General features: G+C 36.0%; 2 protein-coding genes across 8 annotated transcripts in view; one reads left to right on the top strand and one right to left on the bottom strand.

The window, feature by feature from the left end:
- The window catches only part of SPATA17 (spermatogenesis associated 17), a 201,468-nt gene extending 192,397 nt beyond the window's left edge, over positions 1 to 9,071 (bottom strand). For all 4 annotated transcript variants that reach the window (XM_049635223.1, XM_049635225.1, XM_049635224.1 and 1 more), the window contains exon 1: positions 8,744 to 9,071. In XM_049635223.1, the coding sequence (XP_049491180.1) occupies positions 8,744 to 8,811 (68 nt within the window). In that variant the 5' untranslated portion in view covers positions 8,812 to 9,071. The remainder of the gene's footprint in view (positions 1 to 8,743) is intronic.
- A 48-nt stretch (positions 9,072 to 9,119) lies between these two features.
- The window catches only part of GPATCH2 (G-patch domain containing 2), a 180,633-nt gene continuing 170,893 nt past the window's right edge, over positions 9,120 to 18,859 (top strand). For 3 of the 4 annotated variants that reach the window (XM_049635215.1, XM_049635217.1, XM_049635218.1), the window contains exon 1: positions 9,120 to 9,277. In XM_049635215.1, coding sequence (XP_049491172.1) covers positions 9,222 to 9,277 — 56 coding nt within the window. In that variant the 5' untranslated portion in view covers positions 9,120 to 9,221. Of the gene's footprint in view, positions 9,278 to 9,338; positions 9,445 to 18,859 lie in introns of those variants that run through there. The other variant, XM_049635216.1, reaches the window with a different exon arrangement.

Raw genomic sequence — 18,859 nt, 5'->3', positions numbered from 1 at the left:
GAAAGAGAGGATGTGGTAGTGCAGGATATGAAATATCATTCATGGCAACAACAGAGATGATCCAGCAACACAGTGTCCAGTAGAGCAGGCAATTCAAAGATGACAGAGTGGGAAAAAGGAAAGAATAACTGTACTCGATAAGGCTGATGTGAAGGAGAATTCATGATAATGGTTATTTCTCATGGTTTCTTAACCCTGTTTAACCATTAACATTTAATATGATTATAGATGTTTTCTGTTTTCCTTCTTTTTAATATACTCTATTTAAATTACCGAAAGCACTTGTTTTTCCTCCCCCACCAACAATCAACAAGTGACTACTTTTGCAAAACAGGTAGAAAAAAATTGAGCAAGATTTACAGATACACCTAATACTTCCTTTTAACTAATGTATAGTTTGATCCTACCCTTTACTTATATAATTGTCATTAGAATGTAGAAAATAAGCAATCAAATGATCCATTTTGCTTTCTAATCTCGCCTGGTATTAATGCTAACATGTAATACATAGTCAAGAAGATTAAATTCTCTCTTTTGGAGTTATAAACACTAACACATATAAATATAAGCACAGATATTATATCATACTAATAAGAACTATACATCTTAAAGGGAAATATTTTAAAAAATAGTAGTTAATGTACTGCTACGTTTTAACTTATATGCTGTAATTCGACTTCTATACACATTTTTCTGTTGCTTTTCTTTTAACTGCTTAAAAATGAAATTTACAGATACTTGGGTTACCACTGGGATGCTGAATACTCATACAATATGTCATGAACTGCTAGACTTTTTATGTTTAAAATGAAAAATGTGGGTAACACTTTATTTTAATGGTATATTAATTAGTTCCAAATTACAATGAAAATCCTATAGCAGTGAATAAAATATGACATCTACATGAATTTGAAATAAATTTATTATGATCAGTATTATCACAATGAATACTAAATGAATTAATAATGATGAAAGACCAAAAGTATTACCAGGAATGTAATAAAACATTGAGAAAAAGCTGGAAGTTTCCAGTCACTTCATCATCAACTAGAAATAAGTACTATAACCCTGGATAACACTATATTCATGTGTATCATTAGTGGCTAGAAATTAATTGACAATAAACAGAAAATGAAAAAATGTGTAGTTAAATATATTTCTCGTAATGTGCAAAAAATACGCATTTTATATATCACCTTACTGTGATAGTCTGACCTATGTGTACTAGCTATTGAATAAAAACTAGATTAAAAACCCAATCATCTTTGCTTCTCATTATCATATGAATTTTAGCTATTTTAAATACTAGGAATAAAATTCCAGTATTAGCTGACCTGTATTATAAAATATATTGATTATGTAAAATAATTTTTGCATATCATTTCACTGTTAGGTGTTAAGGATGTCAAGCTCCTTAAAGGCAGAAACTATGTTTGATCTACACTTTATGCTTTAATTATCACTCATGTGCCTAATAAGAGGTCAATAATTACTTGTTGAAAAACAGAACTACATTTTAGAGTCTAGAAGCCATGTTTTGATTTCATTAATGGTCCTCATTATTATTTCACAGCTCAATGAATAATGAGTCATAAATACATATGTATTAGATCATAAAGTAGGAGTTAACATGCAGATTTATAATGTATTTGCAAAATGTTTTATTATTTACTTTTCTACCCTTTCCCTCTACTTTCTCTTCATTTCCTGAACAATTAAGTCCAAAAGAAATTGGCAGTGGGCAAAGAAACCAGGAATCTGTGGTAGAGGGGACAGGAGTGTTGGGGGATGGGGAGTCACATTGTCCTGGCTAAGCCTTTGTAGGCTAAGATGGACATCCACATGAAAGGGCAGCCTGGGGTAGGATGTCACAAACTAAGAACAGTGTTCCTATGGAGAGAATGTCTAAGTGTTTAGGTGTCGAGGAAAGGTGAAGAAAGTTTCTGCAAGGAAGGCAGCCAGAACAGAGAATCAAAACCCAAGAATGATGAAAAGAGTATCCAGTTTGATGAACAGGTCCAGCATGGAGAGGTAGAGCCCACAGTACATGAAAAGGGTGTCCATAAAAGAGAGGGCAGTTATGGTGACAGGAGTTTGATTACAGAAAATTGATCAACTTAAGCAATATATTAAGGATAATGAGAGCCCAGTTTCTCAGTGTTTAAAAAAAAAAAAAAAAGGAAAGGAAAGGAAAGGAAAGGAAAGGAAAGGAAAGGAAAGGAAAGGGAGATAAACTAGAGTGAATCACATGGTGCTGGATTTGAAATGAAATTGTCAACGCAAACTTATGGATTTCAACACACACATGGGTAGGTGGACAGATGGATGGATGAATACAGTACGGACGTAAACTGCATGCAAATGCATACATGCACATATTTTCTAACTCTGTCCACTTAAGAAAATCTGAGAGCAGCAACCCAACAGCAGGGCACTCATTAAAAGAAGCAAGGGCTCCTTGAAGAAATAGATGACTCCAGATCCAGGGCAGGAAAAGAAAAAGATGAGCCTGGAACCCATTTTTTCTGTGTCAGAAAGCAAGAAAGCATTGCGATGATCAGGGTACAGTGATAAGCTTCTAGTGGCTCCCATTGTGAAAGAGTGGGACAATGGTAGCATAAACATAAGTAGTAAAAGTGATGTTAACCCACTGAATAGGAACCAATGAGTCCATAATGATGTGCATAAGTAAATAAATACATTGAAAGTTTGATGAGGAACGGAGTACATGCACAGCTTCAAATTACTTGCTTTTAAAAAATACCTACTGGGGGCACCTGAGTGGCTAAGTCATTTAAGCACCCAACTCTTGATTTTGGCTCAGGTCATGATCTCATGGTTCGTGATTCTCTCTCTCCCTCTCTTTCTGCCCCTCCCCAGGTCACAATCTCTCTCTAAAAATAAATAAACATTAAAAACAATATACCTACTAAACACAAAGTGGGGTGGGGGAAGAGAACATTATAGTAGAGGGGCCTAGCAGAAATTATCTTGGTCAATGATCCAAATAAAGACTATCACTAATGAAACAAATAAAAATTATGTAGTACCGGGTAGAATATATAAAAAAGATTATGGCATCATTTCTGTGATATTTCTGCCAAAGATACATCACCTGAGTCTAATCAAGAGGAAAAAAAAATCAGAATGATCCAAATTGAGTGAAATTTTACAAAATAATTGATCTTCAAAAGTAGTAAGGTTATGAAAATCAAAGAAAGACCGTGACAATGTTCCATATTAAAGATAACTAAGGAGATAAGACACTTAGGATTCTTTTGCTATAAATAACATTATTCCAACAACTTCAAAGCTTGAATGGAGTCTGAAGATTAGATGATAGAAATGTATCAATGTTAATTTCTTGATTTTCAAAGTGGAATTATAGTTATACAATGTCTTTAAGTGGAAAAAATTTGGGGGACAATGGGCCATCAGGTTGCAACTTACCATCATATGATTTATGAGAAAAAAAACCTGTATTGCATTAGAACTTTTTATAAGTTTCAGATTATTTCAGTAGTTTTAAATACCTACATGCATGTATATATGTGTATACATGTATATATGTATATATATGTATATACATATATATATATATATACACACACACACACACGTATATGTGTGTATATATACACACACATACAGGAAAGAATGGCATCTCAAAATTGTTTCATTTTATTCAAATAGTTTTACAGTTTAAAATAATTTTGACATTTAAAGTAGACTTAAGATAAAAAACTATCATGCATAAAATATTTATAATGATAAAAAGGTTAATTTATTAGGAAAATGTAATAATCCTAAATGAGTATGCACCTAATAATAGAGCTTCAAAATATGTGAAGCAAAACCTGACAAAACTAAAGGGAGAAAGAGACAAATTCACAGTAAGAGTTAGATATTTCAACATGCCTCCCTGAATAATTAATAAGACAACTGTATAGGAAATCAACAGCAATATAAAAGACCCTAACAACACTTATTAACCAATTTGATCTAATTAACTTCTATATACTGCTCTACTCAACAATATGTATTTGTAAAGTCTTCAAGTTCACTAATGTTTTATTTGCAGGATTTTAATCTGATGTTAAATCCATCTGAATTTTTTTGTTTCAGATAATCTGCTTTGTATCTCTAAAGTTTCATCTTCTTCTTATTTCCATTTAACTCATTATGCATATAGTTTCCTTTAAGTCTTTATGCATGTTTTGAAAGCTACTTAAAACACCTTATATGCTAATTGTATCATCTTTGTATTTCTGGGTCTGTTTCTACTAATTGGCTGTTTTTCCTCCTGGGTGTAGGTCACAGTTTGCTGTATTTTTGTCCTACTACTAATTTAGGAACAGATGCTAGACAATATGAACACTATGCTGTTGAGTTTGAATTTTGTTCAGAAACCACTGCCACGCGTAAAGTAGGAGTAACTGTCTAGATAACCTCATTTGTTTCCTTTCACTAAGAGATTACAATCCTACACTGTCTGTTGTATCAAAATGTCTAAAAGTAATTTTCCACATATTTTGTTCAGTTTTCTAATTTTTCACGGTGGCAAGGCAAATTTTGTATCAGTTACATCTTCATGGTCACTTATTTTATATGTTTAATTTTGTGTTTTCAGAAGAAAACTTTTGCCTTAGGATATTTTTTTTCCTATTTATTTACTGTTTACTTTATAAATTATAATGAATACCCAATATTTAATATAAAATTGTAAACTACATGGAAAAATACAGAGAAAAAATTAAGATACCATTTCAACCTTCCCTATCTTCCAATTCTCAAAATCTAATTACTGTTAACAGTTTTTTATCTATGATTTCAGCTCCTATGTCTCTCTGTATGCATAAACATTTCATACCAAATGTATTATATGTTTTCTATGAGCTGTTTTTTTAGACTTAATTTGTCTCTGAATTTTTTATGTCATTAGGCATACAATTTTTCACTTTCATTTATTGTTTTAAAAATTGTACTTATTTATTTTAAGAGAGATGGAGAAAGCACAAGCAGGGGAGGGGGAGAGAGAGAATCCCAAGCAGGCTCCACACTGTCAGTGCAGAGCCCCATGTGGGGCTTGAACCCACCACGAAGCTATGAGATCATGACCTGAGCTGAAACCAAGAGTCCACCACTTAACAGACTGAGCCACCCAGGAAACCCTAAAATTTTTCACTTTTAAACTGCTACGTGGGGCGCCTGGATCGCTCAGTCGGTTGAGCGTCTGACTTCGGCTCAGGTCATGATCTCACGGTCCGTGAGTTCGAGCCCCACGTCGGGCTCTGTGCTGACAGCTCAGAGCCTGGAGCCTGCCTCAGATTCTGTGTCTCCCTCTCTCTCTGCCCCTCCCCCGTTCATGCTCTGTCTCTCTCTGTCTCAAAAATAAATAAACATTAAAATAAATAAATAAATAAATAAATAAACAAATAAACAAACTGCTACTTAATATTCCATCATGTGTATATGCCTTAATTTATTTAGCCAGATTAGTTACAAATATATACAAGTTACTTTCAGGGTTTGTTTTTTTTTTCCCCCCTGTTAGAAATAATGCTTTAGGGGCACCTGGGTGGCTCAGTCTGTTAAGTGTCCCACTCTTGATTTTGGCTCAGGTTATGATGATCTCTACAAAGTCGTGAGATCAAGCCCTGCATCAGGCTCCACACTGGGCATGGAGCCTGCTTGAGATTCTCTCTCTCCTTCTCCCTCTGCCCCTCTCCCGTTCATTCTCTCTCTCTCTCTCAAAAAAAAACAAAAAACAAAAAACAAAAAACAAAACAAAACAAAACAAAACAAAAAAAAAACAAAAAACTTTTTAAAAAGAAGTAATGCTTTAATGAATGCTTTACAGATAACCCTGTACTTAAAACACTTTTGTGTACAAATTGTGTACACAAGGTATTTCTACAAGGTCAATAGATAAAGTAACATGTATTTTGATGCTCTTATAGATCGAATTGTTTTTATAGTTTCAAATTACAATTGCTCATTGCTATTACATAAAAAGGCCATTGATTTTTGTGTATTGTGTCCTACAACCTTGCTAAATTCACTTATTTCTGGATGTTTTGTAGGTAACTTAGTTTTCTATGCACAGGATCATGTTGTCAGTGAACAAAGCCAATTTTGCTTCTTCCTTTGCAATTTTTACAACTTTAATTTATCTTGCAATACATAAAACTGGTAAGGAAAGTGTGGAATGTTCAGTAAAGGCTTTGAGACAATTTCTATACTAAAAGTTAAGTCCCTATCTCACCTGATACATACACACAAACACAGTTGCAGAGTGAAGAAAAACGTAATAAAACTTTTAAAATATTGTCAGTAAACACAGAGAATTTTCTTATAACCACGGGTTGAGAAAGACCATTCCAATGAAGGCAAAAATCCCCAGAGCCAAAATAATAGATTGACAACTTTGGCTACATAAAACTTAAAAAACTGAAAGATAGCCTGGTAGGCAGCACTGTGAACATTAAACATATGCCACTGTCTTTGAGACTGGGTGATGGGAGAGACTGTGGGGAGTTCCGAGGTCACTAAAAAGACTGGCCTCTGGAGTAATTATCACATAGGCTGGCAGAGTGGGGAAAAACTGATATTAGAAGCTGGATACAGAATGACCTGCATTACCGTATTAATGAGATTATTCACAACACTACTGTCTGTGATCACTTACAAGGTGGAAAATGTACTAATGAATTTTTGAAATGCACAAGGAGATGTGTAGGAAGCAAACTCAAAGTGCCTATTGGATTCTTTTAACTGCATGGAATTAGGGGTATCCCATAAATCTCAGGAACAGCGTTCGTCTAGATTTAACTATAAATACAAGTACAGTTATTCCTTATTGTTTCTATTACTTCTTTTGCTCCTCTTCCCCTATCTTGAGATCTTTGCTCTAATTTAATCTTCACTTGATTTCAGAGAGTACTTTCTTGAGGACATTTCCTCCAATAGGCTATATGGATGACATAACCCTGAGTCTTTATATATCTGAAAACGTCTTTCTTTCATCAAAAAAAAAAAAAAATGAATAAGAGCTTTGATGGGTTTAGGTTTTTTTAGATATTGCCTTGAATAATCAATAATTATTGTCCTTTTTTTCTCTTAGAAGTCCCTGTGTTGCTCATGAACCAATCAGTGCTTCTTTCTTCGTTGGCAAATAGCTTTTTCTTGTCTGTCTAGATTAGGAGCTTGTAAAATTGTTTCTGTATCCTTGAAATTTTGCCAGATAACATCTAAGAAGTGTGTCTTTAAAAAAAAAAAAATCCTGTCTCATACTCAGAGCCCTCTCCATTCAAAGCCATATTCTTTCTCCAGTTTAGGAAAGTTTTCTTCTACTACTTCTTTATTAGTCATTTATCTTCTTCCCACTCCCACTCCCAAATTCTGCAGTGACTATCATTCACATACTAAATCCCCTGGATATGCCTTCCATGTTGCTGTCCTAAAACATTTACCTCTCACCAGTCACTTCTCTATTTTTAAATTCATTTACTATATTTGTAACTAGAAACGTTTATTTTTTAAAAATTCATTCCAGTAACTTTTTTCCCTCTAATTTTATTTCTGTAAAAGTTCTCATTATACCTGTATTAAAGTTTACACCTATGCAGACCATTAATTCTAACTCTACAGTAGCCACCTGTTTTGGTCTCTTGGCTTCATCTCCTCCCATCAAACCAACATTACTTTGAATAGCTTGTGAATTTTTTCTATATGAATCTCATTTTCCTTCCCTCATGCAAAGTGGGAATAGATACATAATTTGTTAAGGATGTTTAAGAAATAGACCCATACCTAGTTCCTTTTCTACAAAGTCCCCACACACACTTTTTTTTTTTTTTTTTTTTTTTTGCACAATGGGGCCTCACAGGAACTCCTCTGAGAATGCAGATTCTCTGGCCATAACGGAGACCCAGTGAATCAGAATCTATATTCTAACATCATCCTCAAGTGATTCTAATGTACACTACAGTTTACAAAGCGCTGATCTAACCAATAACACATGGGAAATGGCAATAATTGCTTAAGGAAACTGCCAGTTACCTTTTTTCACAAATTGATATTTTATACGGCCTTTGTGCCCAAAGCTACAAACACTCTGTTGTTGTTTTTACTAGGCGAACATTGGAATTTTGATTCTTTCATGATCTTTAGAGATTTCTCTTTATACTGAAAATATTAATAGTAATAATAAATGAAATGGAAGGAATGCCAGCCTATTCTCATCACGGCCAGATTGGTTTAGATACTGTCACTTCGGGAAGACAAATGAGCCATGGAACAGTTGAGTTCAATGACATCTGTGAAACCATGGAGGCCCAAATCCCCAGGCAAACGGGAGACACAACGGAGATCACCCAGCTAGAGTGCCTGGGTGACCCCAGTCAGGGTACTAAAACTTCAACAGGGAGGGCACGGGTTTCATCAAACTGTGGAGTGATGATGTCCCGGAAGAATACTTTATTCTGCAATTTTATCTATAGTGGGCAGTTTCCTAAGCCATCTCAAGCTAATAACTATGTCCTCCCTTTACCCCCATCTATAATTCCTCTGTATGGTAACACTACTTTTAAACTTGTGGTTAAGTTTGCGGCCAGCAAACGAAGCGGGGAGAAGTGCTTGGTATTTACTGATTCAGGGACTTTGTTAATAGGAAACTCTTGCCGAGGAACGCCTGGCGAGGGCGAAGCCAGCCCTCTGAGCTGCACCCCAGTCGACGCCTTACCTGTTCCTGAAGTAGTACTGGTGTGCCAGGAACGTCGACCGAGCTTGGAGCCGAGCTAACGTGGCCATAGCCTCCCGGCTTCTGCGGGAGCACCGGTGTTACTATTGGTCTCCATGGCAACCGGGCTAAACCATAAAGCTAGTCCCGAGGGCACAACTTTTCGACCACTCCACTTCTATTTGCCACCCTGCTTCAGTTTGCAGAATACCAGAAAGACATTTAAGAAATTTTTCGTAGGAAAAGGTTCCAGTGATTTTCCTCTATCTTTTCTGTGAGTTAAAAAGGAGGAGATTACAGGCGACGAAGGCGGTGCGGGGAGGAGAGGTAATGGTTGCTCCGGGCATCCGGTTTCCGCCTCCCGTCTGCTTCCGGAAGCTCAGCTCAAAATGCTGAACTGCTTCTGGAAGTCGCTGGTGCTGCGGTAGTTGGAGTCTGTTCTCGGGCCTGAGCCTCGAGGCCAGGCTCCTGGGTGTCGTTAATGTTCGGGGCCGCCGGGCGCCAACCGATCGGAGCTCCAGCCGCCGGGAACAGCTGGTGAGGCTGGCGGCCCTGGGGATGGGAGATCCGGAGAGGGTGTGATGGCCTGAGGCCGCCGGACCTGGAATGGAAGGGGGAGGGAGTTGGGGATGGATGATCTGAAGACACTTAGGCCTTGCTCTCACTCGTGCCTGGGCTGGAAGCGATTTGAGGAAGGCGTTGAGGTGTGTGCTAAAGATGTGCGCAGGAGTACGGTAAATGCTTGCTGATTGCCCAACCCTCTACGATATTTGGGGAGTAAAGCTGTCTATACTCCAAGAGCAATTCGTTTCGTCCCTGATTGTTGACAAGGCTAGGGACAGAAGAAACTAACTTAATATAGATCTTATCCCCTCACGTTCCTTTTTAAATGTACTAGATTACAGCAGGTGTCTTGGGGGATCAAATCCCAGAAATCTAGAGTTCTGGAAGTTTAGTACTAGAAGACACCCCACTCACCCCTCTCTTTTCTGGAGTGGGAGTGGCCTACCTGTTTCTGCCCCTTGAACGGTCCCTTTTAGTTCAAATGAGATGTGTATGAGTGTTCCCTAAGAACATATAAATGCCAGGATTTTAGGTTTGGGGTTTGACCAGGGCTACAGTACCCCCATCACCAGTGCCACTTTGAAATAATATATTGCTTTGATTTTTCAAAGTGCTTTCACAAATTCATGCACTTTATCTTTATGACAGCTCTGATAGGAGATTATCACGGGCACAGAATTCCTAAGTGAGTTGTCCAAAATTGCCATGGACATTTTAGTCCTAGACCTAGAAGCTGGGTTTTGGGTTTCTAACTGAAAGCTCTGCAATGCCAGGCCTATTTTTCCCCAGGCATACGTCGGACAAGCAGTGAAACAAGTTTCCCACTGACAATTTCAAGCATAAAGTATTGAAAAATGGGTGACCTGTGGCCGAAAAACGTCCATTCTTAGATTCTGCAATGAATGAGGCACGCTAGTAGTCTGTGATCTCAAAGAATTCCTCTGCGTCCCTTGTCGGTGAAAAGTTAAAAGAATATCTTGCTTGAAATGTTTTGAATGAGATTAGATCGTTCTGTAGTTCGTTTTATAATGGTTATACTTTTAAATTCTGACATTTTCCAGTGAGAAAGCTGGGAGTACTTTCTTAAATGAGCCATATTTTTTTTTTAATGGTGTGTGTCATTAGCATAACATAAAACACTTGTTACATGTTTAGTATTTTTAGTTCTGACAGTTGTATGTACTGTGTAATCACCACACAAAACAAGATATAGGACATTTCCATTACCCCAGAATTCCCTCCCCAGGCATCTAATAGGTACCTGTCTTAATGTTTCACCATTCAGTACCTAGTTAAGGGAACTAAACAAAATGTGCTTTATAGGTTGGTCTGCCCTTGTTGCAGCGATACTGAGGACTATTTAATAAAAAAAAGTATGACTCTTCCAACTCCTTCCTCTCCCTTTCACCTTCTCACCAACTTATAGTTAGGTACCTCCGTATAATACAGAGAAACCCTCCTTCAGTTCTCTTAAAATGCTTATCTTCTTTTCAATTATCAGTGTAGAATTCATTTTTTTCTTATGGCCCAGAGGATAACATAGTGCTTAGCGCTTAATCATTGTTTCTTAATGAAACTCGGAAAAATCACGCCAGATTGGCCAGAATGAACACTTTCCAGCAAACTGGAACCTTGATTTTCTAGTTTATCTGCACAACCATTCCCTTATTGGAAAGTTCTCAATGGAATTTTCTTTTTCATTCATTGATCAGACATTTACCATACTATGCACGTAAGTTTGCTCTCAGTAACGAAGCCCCAGTGCCACAGGGGTTGCTACTACTGGTTGATTCCTTGGTGCGGAGTTTTATGTACATATATCTCATGTAAATCTTTTGAGGTGGGTGCTGTCGTGTTTTTTTGCATTTTAGAAATGGCAAAACAGGAGCAAATACAGCTTAAGTAACTTGCCCACGTACCATGTTTGCAGTGTGATGCTGGTATACCTAGAACAATTCTTCACCATCCTCGTATACGTCCTATTTGTCTGAATAAGATACAATATCACGGGAATATCTAAACGGGAAAGACTATGCCCGGATAGGTTAGCCAGCCTGAATTCCTGTTGTATATACCTCCCATCTTGACTTCAACTTTTTCTCCAATGTCGAGATTAGATTTTTCAAGTTTTAGGCCCCAAAGGGGTAAATAGTAGATGATTTATCGACCCCTTTAACAATTTGTTTGAAAAATAGAACTGAGATTATATTTTGTAATTTACTGCTACAGAAGACAAGTTGTATACAATTAAATAATAAAAATCCTCAGGTAATGAATATATCTTTTGTGCAAATTATTCTTGTAAGTGGTTTATATTATATTTTTATAAAATCGTTATACCTGAGAGTTTCTATCTCCTTTTCCTGACTCCTCATCCACACACAATTTTGAAATTAGGGGCCAAAAAGCATAAGTATTGTGTCACTTATAATGTTAACCTACCTTTTAAAATTTGATTCATTTAATGGATAAACCACATTTATAATTTAGATACACTTTTATTACATTTTACCTTATTAGTGATTTATATTTAAAGTGAATTTCTGGTTTTTAAAATTTTAAAGGTTGAACTAACACGTTTTACAATTAAGTCCTTGATAATGCGAATATTGAATTACTGATATATTGAGCCATACTGTTTGTTTCAATGTGTGTGGTTTGCTTTTTTTTTTTTTTAAAGACCTTAAAAATATAAACTATGTTTATTCTAGATCATTTCCTTTTTTCTGTAGTTTCTTTCTTATTATTTGGATTTTCTTTGGGTCCAAGAAATGGCAGAGTGGAAAATGTGCATTTTTTAAATAACTGACTTTTTTTTTTTTTTTTTTTTTTGTCTTTTATCTTGAGGTCAATTCTATACTGTCAGGTTTGTTTGAGTCAGGTTTCTATTTCGGCAATGAGGGATCAAAGCGATGGCCAGTGTGATTTTGGCCAAGTAACCCATTAATATTAGTTTAGCTCTTTAGCATTTTTATTTATGGCAAGCTGGAAACCTTTAAAACATCTTTGATAATTTGTCCTTTACCACCACATTTGTCTGCTAGAAAGGTAGCCAGAAAGTTAAGAGTATCTGGCTTGTTAATGTGGCAGAAACTTTGAAATCAGGGTTGTCTAAATTTTTAGTGAAGCCATATTTTTCCTGTTTTTTTTGTTCAGTCATTCATTGGTTTGTTCACCCAACAGATCTCTTTTTAAAAATTGTTTATTTATTTATTTATTTATTTATTTAGAGAGACTGAGAGAGAGACAGAGTGTGAGTGAGAGAGGGGCAGAGAGAGAAGGAGACACAGAATCCTAAGCAGGCTCCAGGCTCCAAGCTGTCAGTACAGAGCCTGACGCAGGGCTTGAACCCACACAGTGTGAGATCATGACCTGAGCCGAAGTCAGCTAGTTAACTAACTGAACCATCCAGGTGCCCCCCAACAGATCTTTTTTAAACATCTGTTGCATGTCAAGCATTGTGCTAGGTACTTGTAATTAATATTCAGTTGTCTTCATTCTTATTCTAAGAATTCAGAATATATTATATATTCAATAAATATTGAATAGTTAGTTACCATGTTTGAGCAATGAATGAGACTCCTCTCATCCATATTAGAAACTTGCCTAGATGTGCTCTAATATATGCATGTTGACAAGAATTGGAATGAATTATTTTTTAGACTCTAAATTATTTTTGTTTGTTTTAGACTTTGACTTTATGTCATTTACACGACTTCTTATTCAACAATTTGTGTTTCAAAAGTGATTAGAGCATAAAGTTTTGAATGACTCTTGAAGTTAAATGAAGTTAAAAACAGAAGAACCTTCAAATTTAAATAGCAAATGAGCTTGCCTTATTAACTCACTATTTGGAAAGTAGAAAAAGACTTTTTTCTAAAGCCATGAATGATTTTTTTAAATTTAAGTTAATTTTTAATTTTTGGCCTAACTGCTAGGGTTTGGAGGAAAGAAAGCTTTCTGCCTGTTCCTGTGGTAACAAAAGTGACCAAATAGCAGGTTCCAGCGGCACCTCCAGTCAAGTTCAAGTCCGTGGAACCTTTGCTTCCATTGGCAATGAACTTTTCTGCTTGGTGGAGAACCTGTGGCTCCTAATTTGGTGGAATGACTTTCTTTAATTTATTTTTTCTTGTATCTATATATTATTAAGTTAGGAGTCAGTCAGAAATGCGGCATTAATTTTTAGGTTTTTTTTTTTTAATATTCATGAAAATCTTTAAAGAGTGCATGAATGTCTTGAAATGATATGGAAGATTTTTGCTAATGTCTGTTATTCCCCCCTCTTCCCATGAATCAGAGTGGTTCAAGAACTCAGAAAGGGTAAGGTCTGTGCTTTCATTATGATATCCTCAGGATTCATAAGGTGGTTACACCTTAAAAGCAGAATGATTTGATATTTCAGTGACCACCTCATTCATGTACAGAGGTTGTTAAAAGATGAAATAACTACTCTCACATAAGTATTCACTCTCATCCCACAGAATCCCTTCAAGGTAGAAAATATACCATTTTTATGATGAATAAACAGTCTGAAAATAAGTAATTTGTTTAGGGTCCTATAGCTAAGGAATAGAGTCAAATTTAGCTTCCACATTCATAGATTTGACTTTAAAGCTTGTGTTCTCTAGTTTCCTCCCAGCCTTTCCCCCTACCTAGAGAATTCTGGTCCATGTGCATTGCCTAATATTAATGTAAAGTTATAATTAATTACTTACACGTTTCATAATAAGTTCCCCTAACTCCACGCTACCTCTTTCAAGAAGAGAGAAAAGGTTACTTCTGATTAATGGTTTAAGTTAGGTAGGTCAAGGAATTTCTAAACTAGCTTAAATGTTAACATTTAATGTTAGGGTTATTCTATATTTCCTAAGAAATATTTCCCCAAGGTATATAAAAGGAGATACTTCTTTTAATCATTTTAAAGGTTACTAGAGTGAGATAAAGACTTATTTTGTCAAATAATGTTACCATTAAAGAAGGAAATGCATAAATTCCTATGAGCAGTAGAAATTTTAATCAAACAAATCATATTTTATTGAATTAGGCATGAAATTTAGCCCTTGATGTGGCATCTTTTTTTTTTTTTTTATGTTTAATTTATTTATTTTTGAGAGAGAAAGCAAGCATGAGCAGGAGACAGGCAGAAAGAGAAAGAGACAGAGAATCCCAGGCAGGCTCTGCACTGTCAGCAGAGTCCATCGTGGTGGGGCTCAAACTCAGGAACTCTGAGCTGGACGCCTAACTGACTGAGCCACCCAGCCAGCCCTGATGTAGCATCTCTAAGGCTCCTGTTTGCATGTTTAGGCACCGATTGTCATGATCTACACTATTATGTGTTAATTTGAATGTGTATTCTTTAGCTATTTACTTTTATGACCAAACAACCCTTCCTATCTTAAGCCAAAGCTAACATGAATATCAAAACATGTAATTCCAAGACTATTTTCTTAAGTTTGTGATCAGTCATAGCATACATTCATCAGCATAGCTCTTGACTAGGTATTCCTCCTACATTGTTTTTGTACACATTGAATTTTTATTCGTGCAGAAACTAACAATAAATGGCTATTTCCTTAACTTGCTAGAAGCCAAGTAAGTAGTTGTATTTAGCAGTGGGCGAATTCGTTTTAGCACTCCACTGCTAGAGTTACTTAAGTTTGTAGAAGAGATAATCCTGTGTTTTACAGAGATGAAGAGGAGAATTTTACCATGTATTAGATGATAAGGAGCATTTGATTTCTTTTTCCTTACCTAGATATTTGATAGCTGTGGTCAGTCACTTTTTTGTTACACATGGAAGATTTTTGTTTGTTTTTAATGAAATTGTTGGGTTTATGAAGACGCACATGTCTATCATCGTATTATGTAGTTATTTTTATCAGTGTCCAGGCAAGGAAATTATTCTCTAATTTTTCTGTACATGCTATATTTTATCCTCTTAGGAATAGTAGTTATTGCTAATAGAGTCTCCAAAAAGGAAAAGTCACTGATGGAGTAATTGGCTGTCAGTTTTTGGGGGGATCAGTTTTTCTGGGCTTTCTTGGGCTTCTTTGCCGTGCCTCCCTATACATTGTTGACTGCTCTTTGAGAGCCCTTGATTTGATTCATCAGTCAACTGCTAGTCCTGTGGGAACATGTGAGCATCGAGTTTGGACTAAGGCCACGTCCTGAGTCTTCTTTCTTGAGCAAGAAACATTTGAAAGAAAACTCTAAACTCAGCACCAGGTTTTCTACATTCATTGACCTTCCTTACTCTCAAACATACGTTTTTAAGGAAAGCCTTTGTCTGAGTTAGAATTTGGTGTTAAGAAAGCCAGGGAGAACAATTTATTCATTTTATTGGATGTTTTAATAGTGCCTAGAAGAAGACTGACAAAAACTTAACCCTTGGCACAAAATTCTTACCTAAAACTGGCATATCAAATTTTGGGTTGATCATATGTTTTATATTGCTCAGCATAATGCAATACCACCTGCGAAAAACCAAAATGCTTATCTGCTCAGGTCATGTCGTTTTCAAAATCCCACTTTAGATAGATAGTGGGACTATAATCTTATTCTATTTATTTGGAATATTTGAAGAAAACTCTTAGTGAACTGTCATCTTAGACATTCTACCTAATGCAAACTATTCTCAAAAGATATCTTTTCCATTGAATTTCAAATGGAGAGAAATTGTTTTATAAATATGAATGTTATTCAAATTAGCTAAGTGGTAATTCACTAAATTTTACTGTAATTAAACTTTACAGCTATGAATGCTTAATAAACACGTTTTTGTACAGAAAAGTTCTGTATTTTCAGGTTCTTTCTTCAATAGGAAAAGTCTCATTTAAGAAAATATCTTGAAGATAAAGTGTTTCCATACCATGGTCTTCAATGTAACTGCCAAGGCAAAGGAAATAAATGAGCTATTGATTATGTGGTCTCTTATAATGACTTTATTTCTGTGAGGCCAGATGATGCCAGTTTTCCCTGAGAGATAGAAGTGAAGCAGCGTGACTGACTATAATATCCCTAGCTCATTAACAAGGGTTTTGACTTGCGGGAGTCTGGTGAGTTGAAACTGAAGAGGGGGAAAAGTAATTTTAACTCTGAATGTTGCATATTTTCTTCTGTGTTTTTGTGAGGCTTTTAAAAAGTCTTTTTAAAGTAAATGTCTTCATTGGCATTCGTATCTGATCCCTATTTGAGTGACATCATGGAATAAATTGGGTTCTCTGGATAAATTTTTTTTTAATTTTTTTTTAATGTTTATTTGTTTGTTATATATGTGAGTGAGTGGGGGAGGGGCAGAGAGAGAGGGAGACACAGAATCCAAAGCAGGTTCCAGACTCTAAGCTGTCAGCACAGAGCCCGTCCTGGGGCTCGAACCCATGAACCGTGAGATCATGACCCAAGCTGAAGTCGGACACTTAATCAACTGAGCCATCCCGGTGCCCCTAAAAATTTTTTAATGTCTTTTTTTTTTTCTTGAGAAAAACAATACAAAGTCAAGTAAGGTGACAATTTTAATGATGTTATCAAGAAATTTTGCTTTCATTCTTAGTAATACCAGTTCTATTTTTTTAAGCTGTTTGTTACAATAATACTTTTTAAATGAAATTGATTGAAGACTTAAGTTTCAATGGATTGAATCTGATTGCTAACCTTTATCTAATGGTGGTAGGTCCACCACATTTCCTTTTTGTAGTAAAGCACTAGATTATAACTTCCAAAATAACCTGCAACTTTAGTTGTAGGTGACATTCATGCATTGAGTTAATTTCATGTTAATAATTAGACCTAGTCATTCACCCATTGATGAGAAAACTGCATCTCCAAAGAGTAAGTTACTTAAGAACCAGGTGATACCGAGTCTTCTTTTAGACAAAGGTCCTTATTCTAGTACACGTTAAGCTGGCGTCCAGTGAATTTTATTAAAGGTGCAATATTATATTCAGAGATCACAGGTCTTTCAGGCTACATTTCTTCCAAAGAAATAGTATTCAAGGAAATGAACAAAATATTTATTGCAATAAAGGGAAAACAAAAATGTGATTATTAACATAGAGATGATGGAGAAAAGACCCATTTGGCTTATCAGTATAGTCAGAATGGTAGCCCTTCTTTTGGCTTAATGCTAATTCCTACGTGACACCTATTTCTCATAACCAAATGCAGGGTTCTAAAACCTGAGTAATATATAGGACCCTTTTAGTGGCTTTCCAGATTTTATTTAAAATATATACTTCAGTCACCATGTTAATTCAGAATGCTAAAGGAGATAGATCAGGAAAATACAATGCCCACATTAAATGAAAGACTATGTCGGGGTGCCTGGATGGCTCAGTCGGTTGAGCATCCGGCTTCGGCTCAGGTCATGATCTCACCGTTGGTGAGTTCAAGCCCTGTGTCAGGCTCTGTGCTGACAGCTCAGAGCCTGGAGCCTGCTTCAGATTCTGTGTCCCCCTCTCTCTCTGCCCCACCCCTGCTTGTGCTCTGTCTCTCCCTGTCTTTCAAAAATGAATAAACATAATTTTTTTCTTTTTTAATGAAAAAGTGTGTCCCATTTAGTTAATTGCTCACAATGTACATTTCACTGATGACTACAGCATCGGGGGCTTTGGATTCAACTAACTTCCACCACCTATACTGCCCTTGATTCAGGTCTCCCATTTGTCTTTTCTGTTCAAAAGAATATAATGCTAAGTGTGAGTCATTTGGCTTTACACAGATATATATTAAATCTGTCTCAGAAATTAAAATAGTACCACCTGCTGCTACATCACTCATAAACAAATGCAAACTGGATACTGGAATTGTGTGGTACTAGAATCCCTTGTTTGGCTGCAGTTGGTTGAGCATTCAGGCTCTAGAACCAGATTGCTGGAGTTTGAAACCTGTTTCTACCATTTTCTAGGTGTGTCACTTTGGGCAAATTGCCCTTAATGTCAGTGTCTCTTTGCGTCTCATATACCACCTTATAAGGTTATTATGTGAGAATGAAATGAGGTAATGCATATGAAACATTTAAAAATGGGCCAAGCACATAGTAAGTTCTTGTGTTAGAAGCTGTATGTGTGAATCATCTTATCTTATAAGTAGTAAATCCAATTGAATTAAAATGTGTGTTTTCAGATTATTCAAATGAAAACACAAAATGAAAAATTATTATAAGGAACCTGCAAATGCCTCAAATTATAGACTGTAGAGACTATATAAACCAGGGTCAGCAAACTGTAGCCAGCCATCACTTGGTTTTGTAAATAAAATTGTATTAGAACACAGCCATTCATTTATGTATTGCCTAGGGCTATTTTCACCTTACGGTGGCTAAAGTTGAGTGGCTATGACAGAGACCTAATAGAGTGCAAAGCCTAACAGTTTACTGTTTGGCCCTTTAGAGAAAAGTGTGCCTACCCCTACTATAGATTTAGAAGTTATATAGACCTCTGTAGTTGAGGATATTTTGATCCCTAGGTCCTTCTAAGACTCAGAAATGATTGTTCATGATCTGTATAAGAAAGATACATGTTTGAATTAACTATACTGTTTAAAAAATAAAATTGGAAT

The sequence above is a fragment of the Panthera uncia genome, chromosome F1 (genome assembly GCF_023721935.1).
Source record: "Panthera uncia isolate 11264 chromosome F1, Puncia_PCG_1.0, whole genome shotgun sequence".
Lineage (NCBI taxonomy): Eukaryota > Metazoa > Chordata > Mammalia > Carnivora > Felidae > Panthera > Panthera uncia.
Note: the sequence above shows the minus strand (reverse complement) of the source record. Positions and strands in the feature narration are given on the sequence as shown.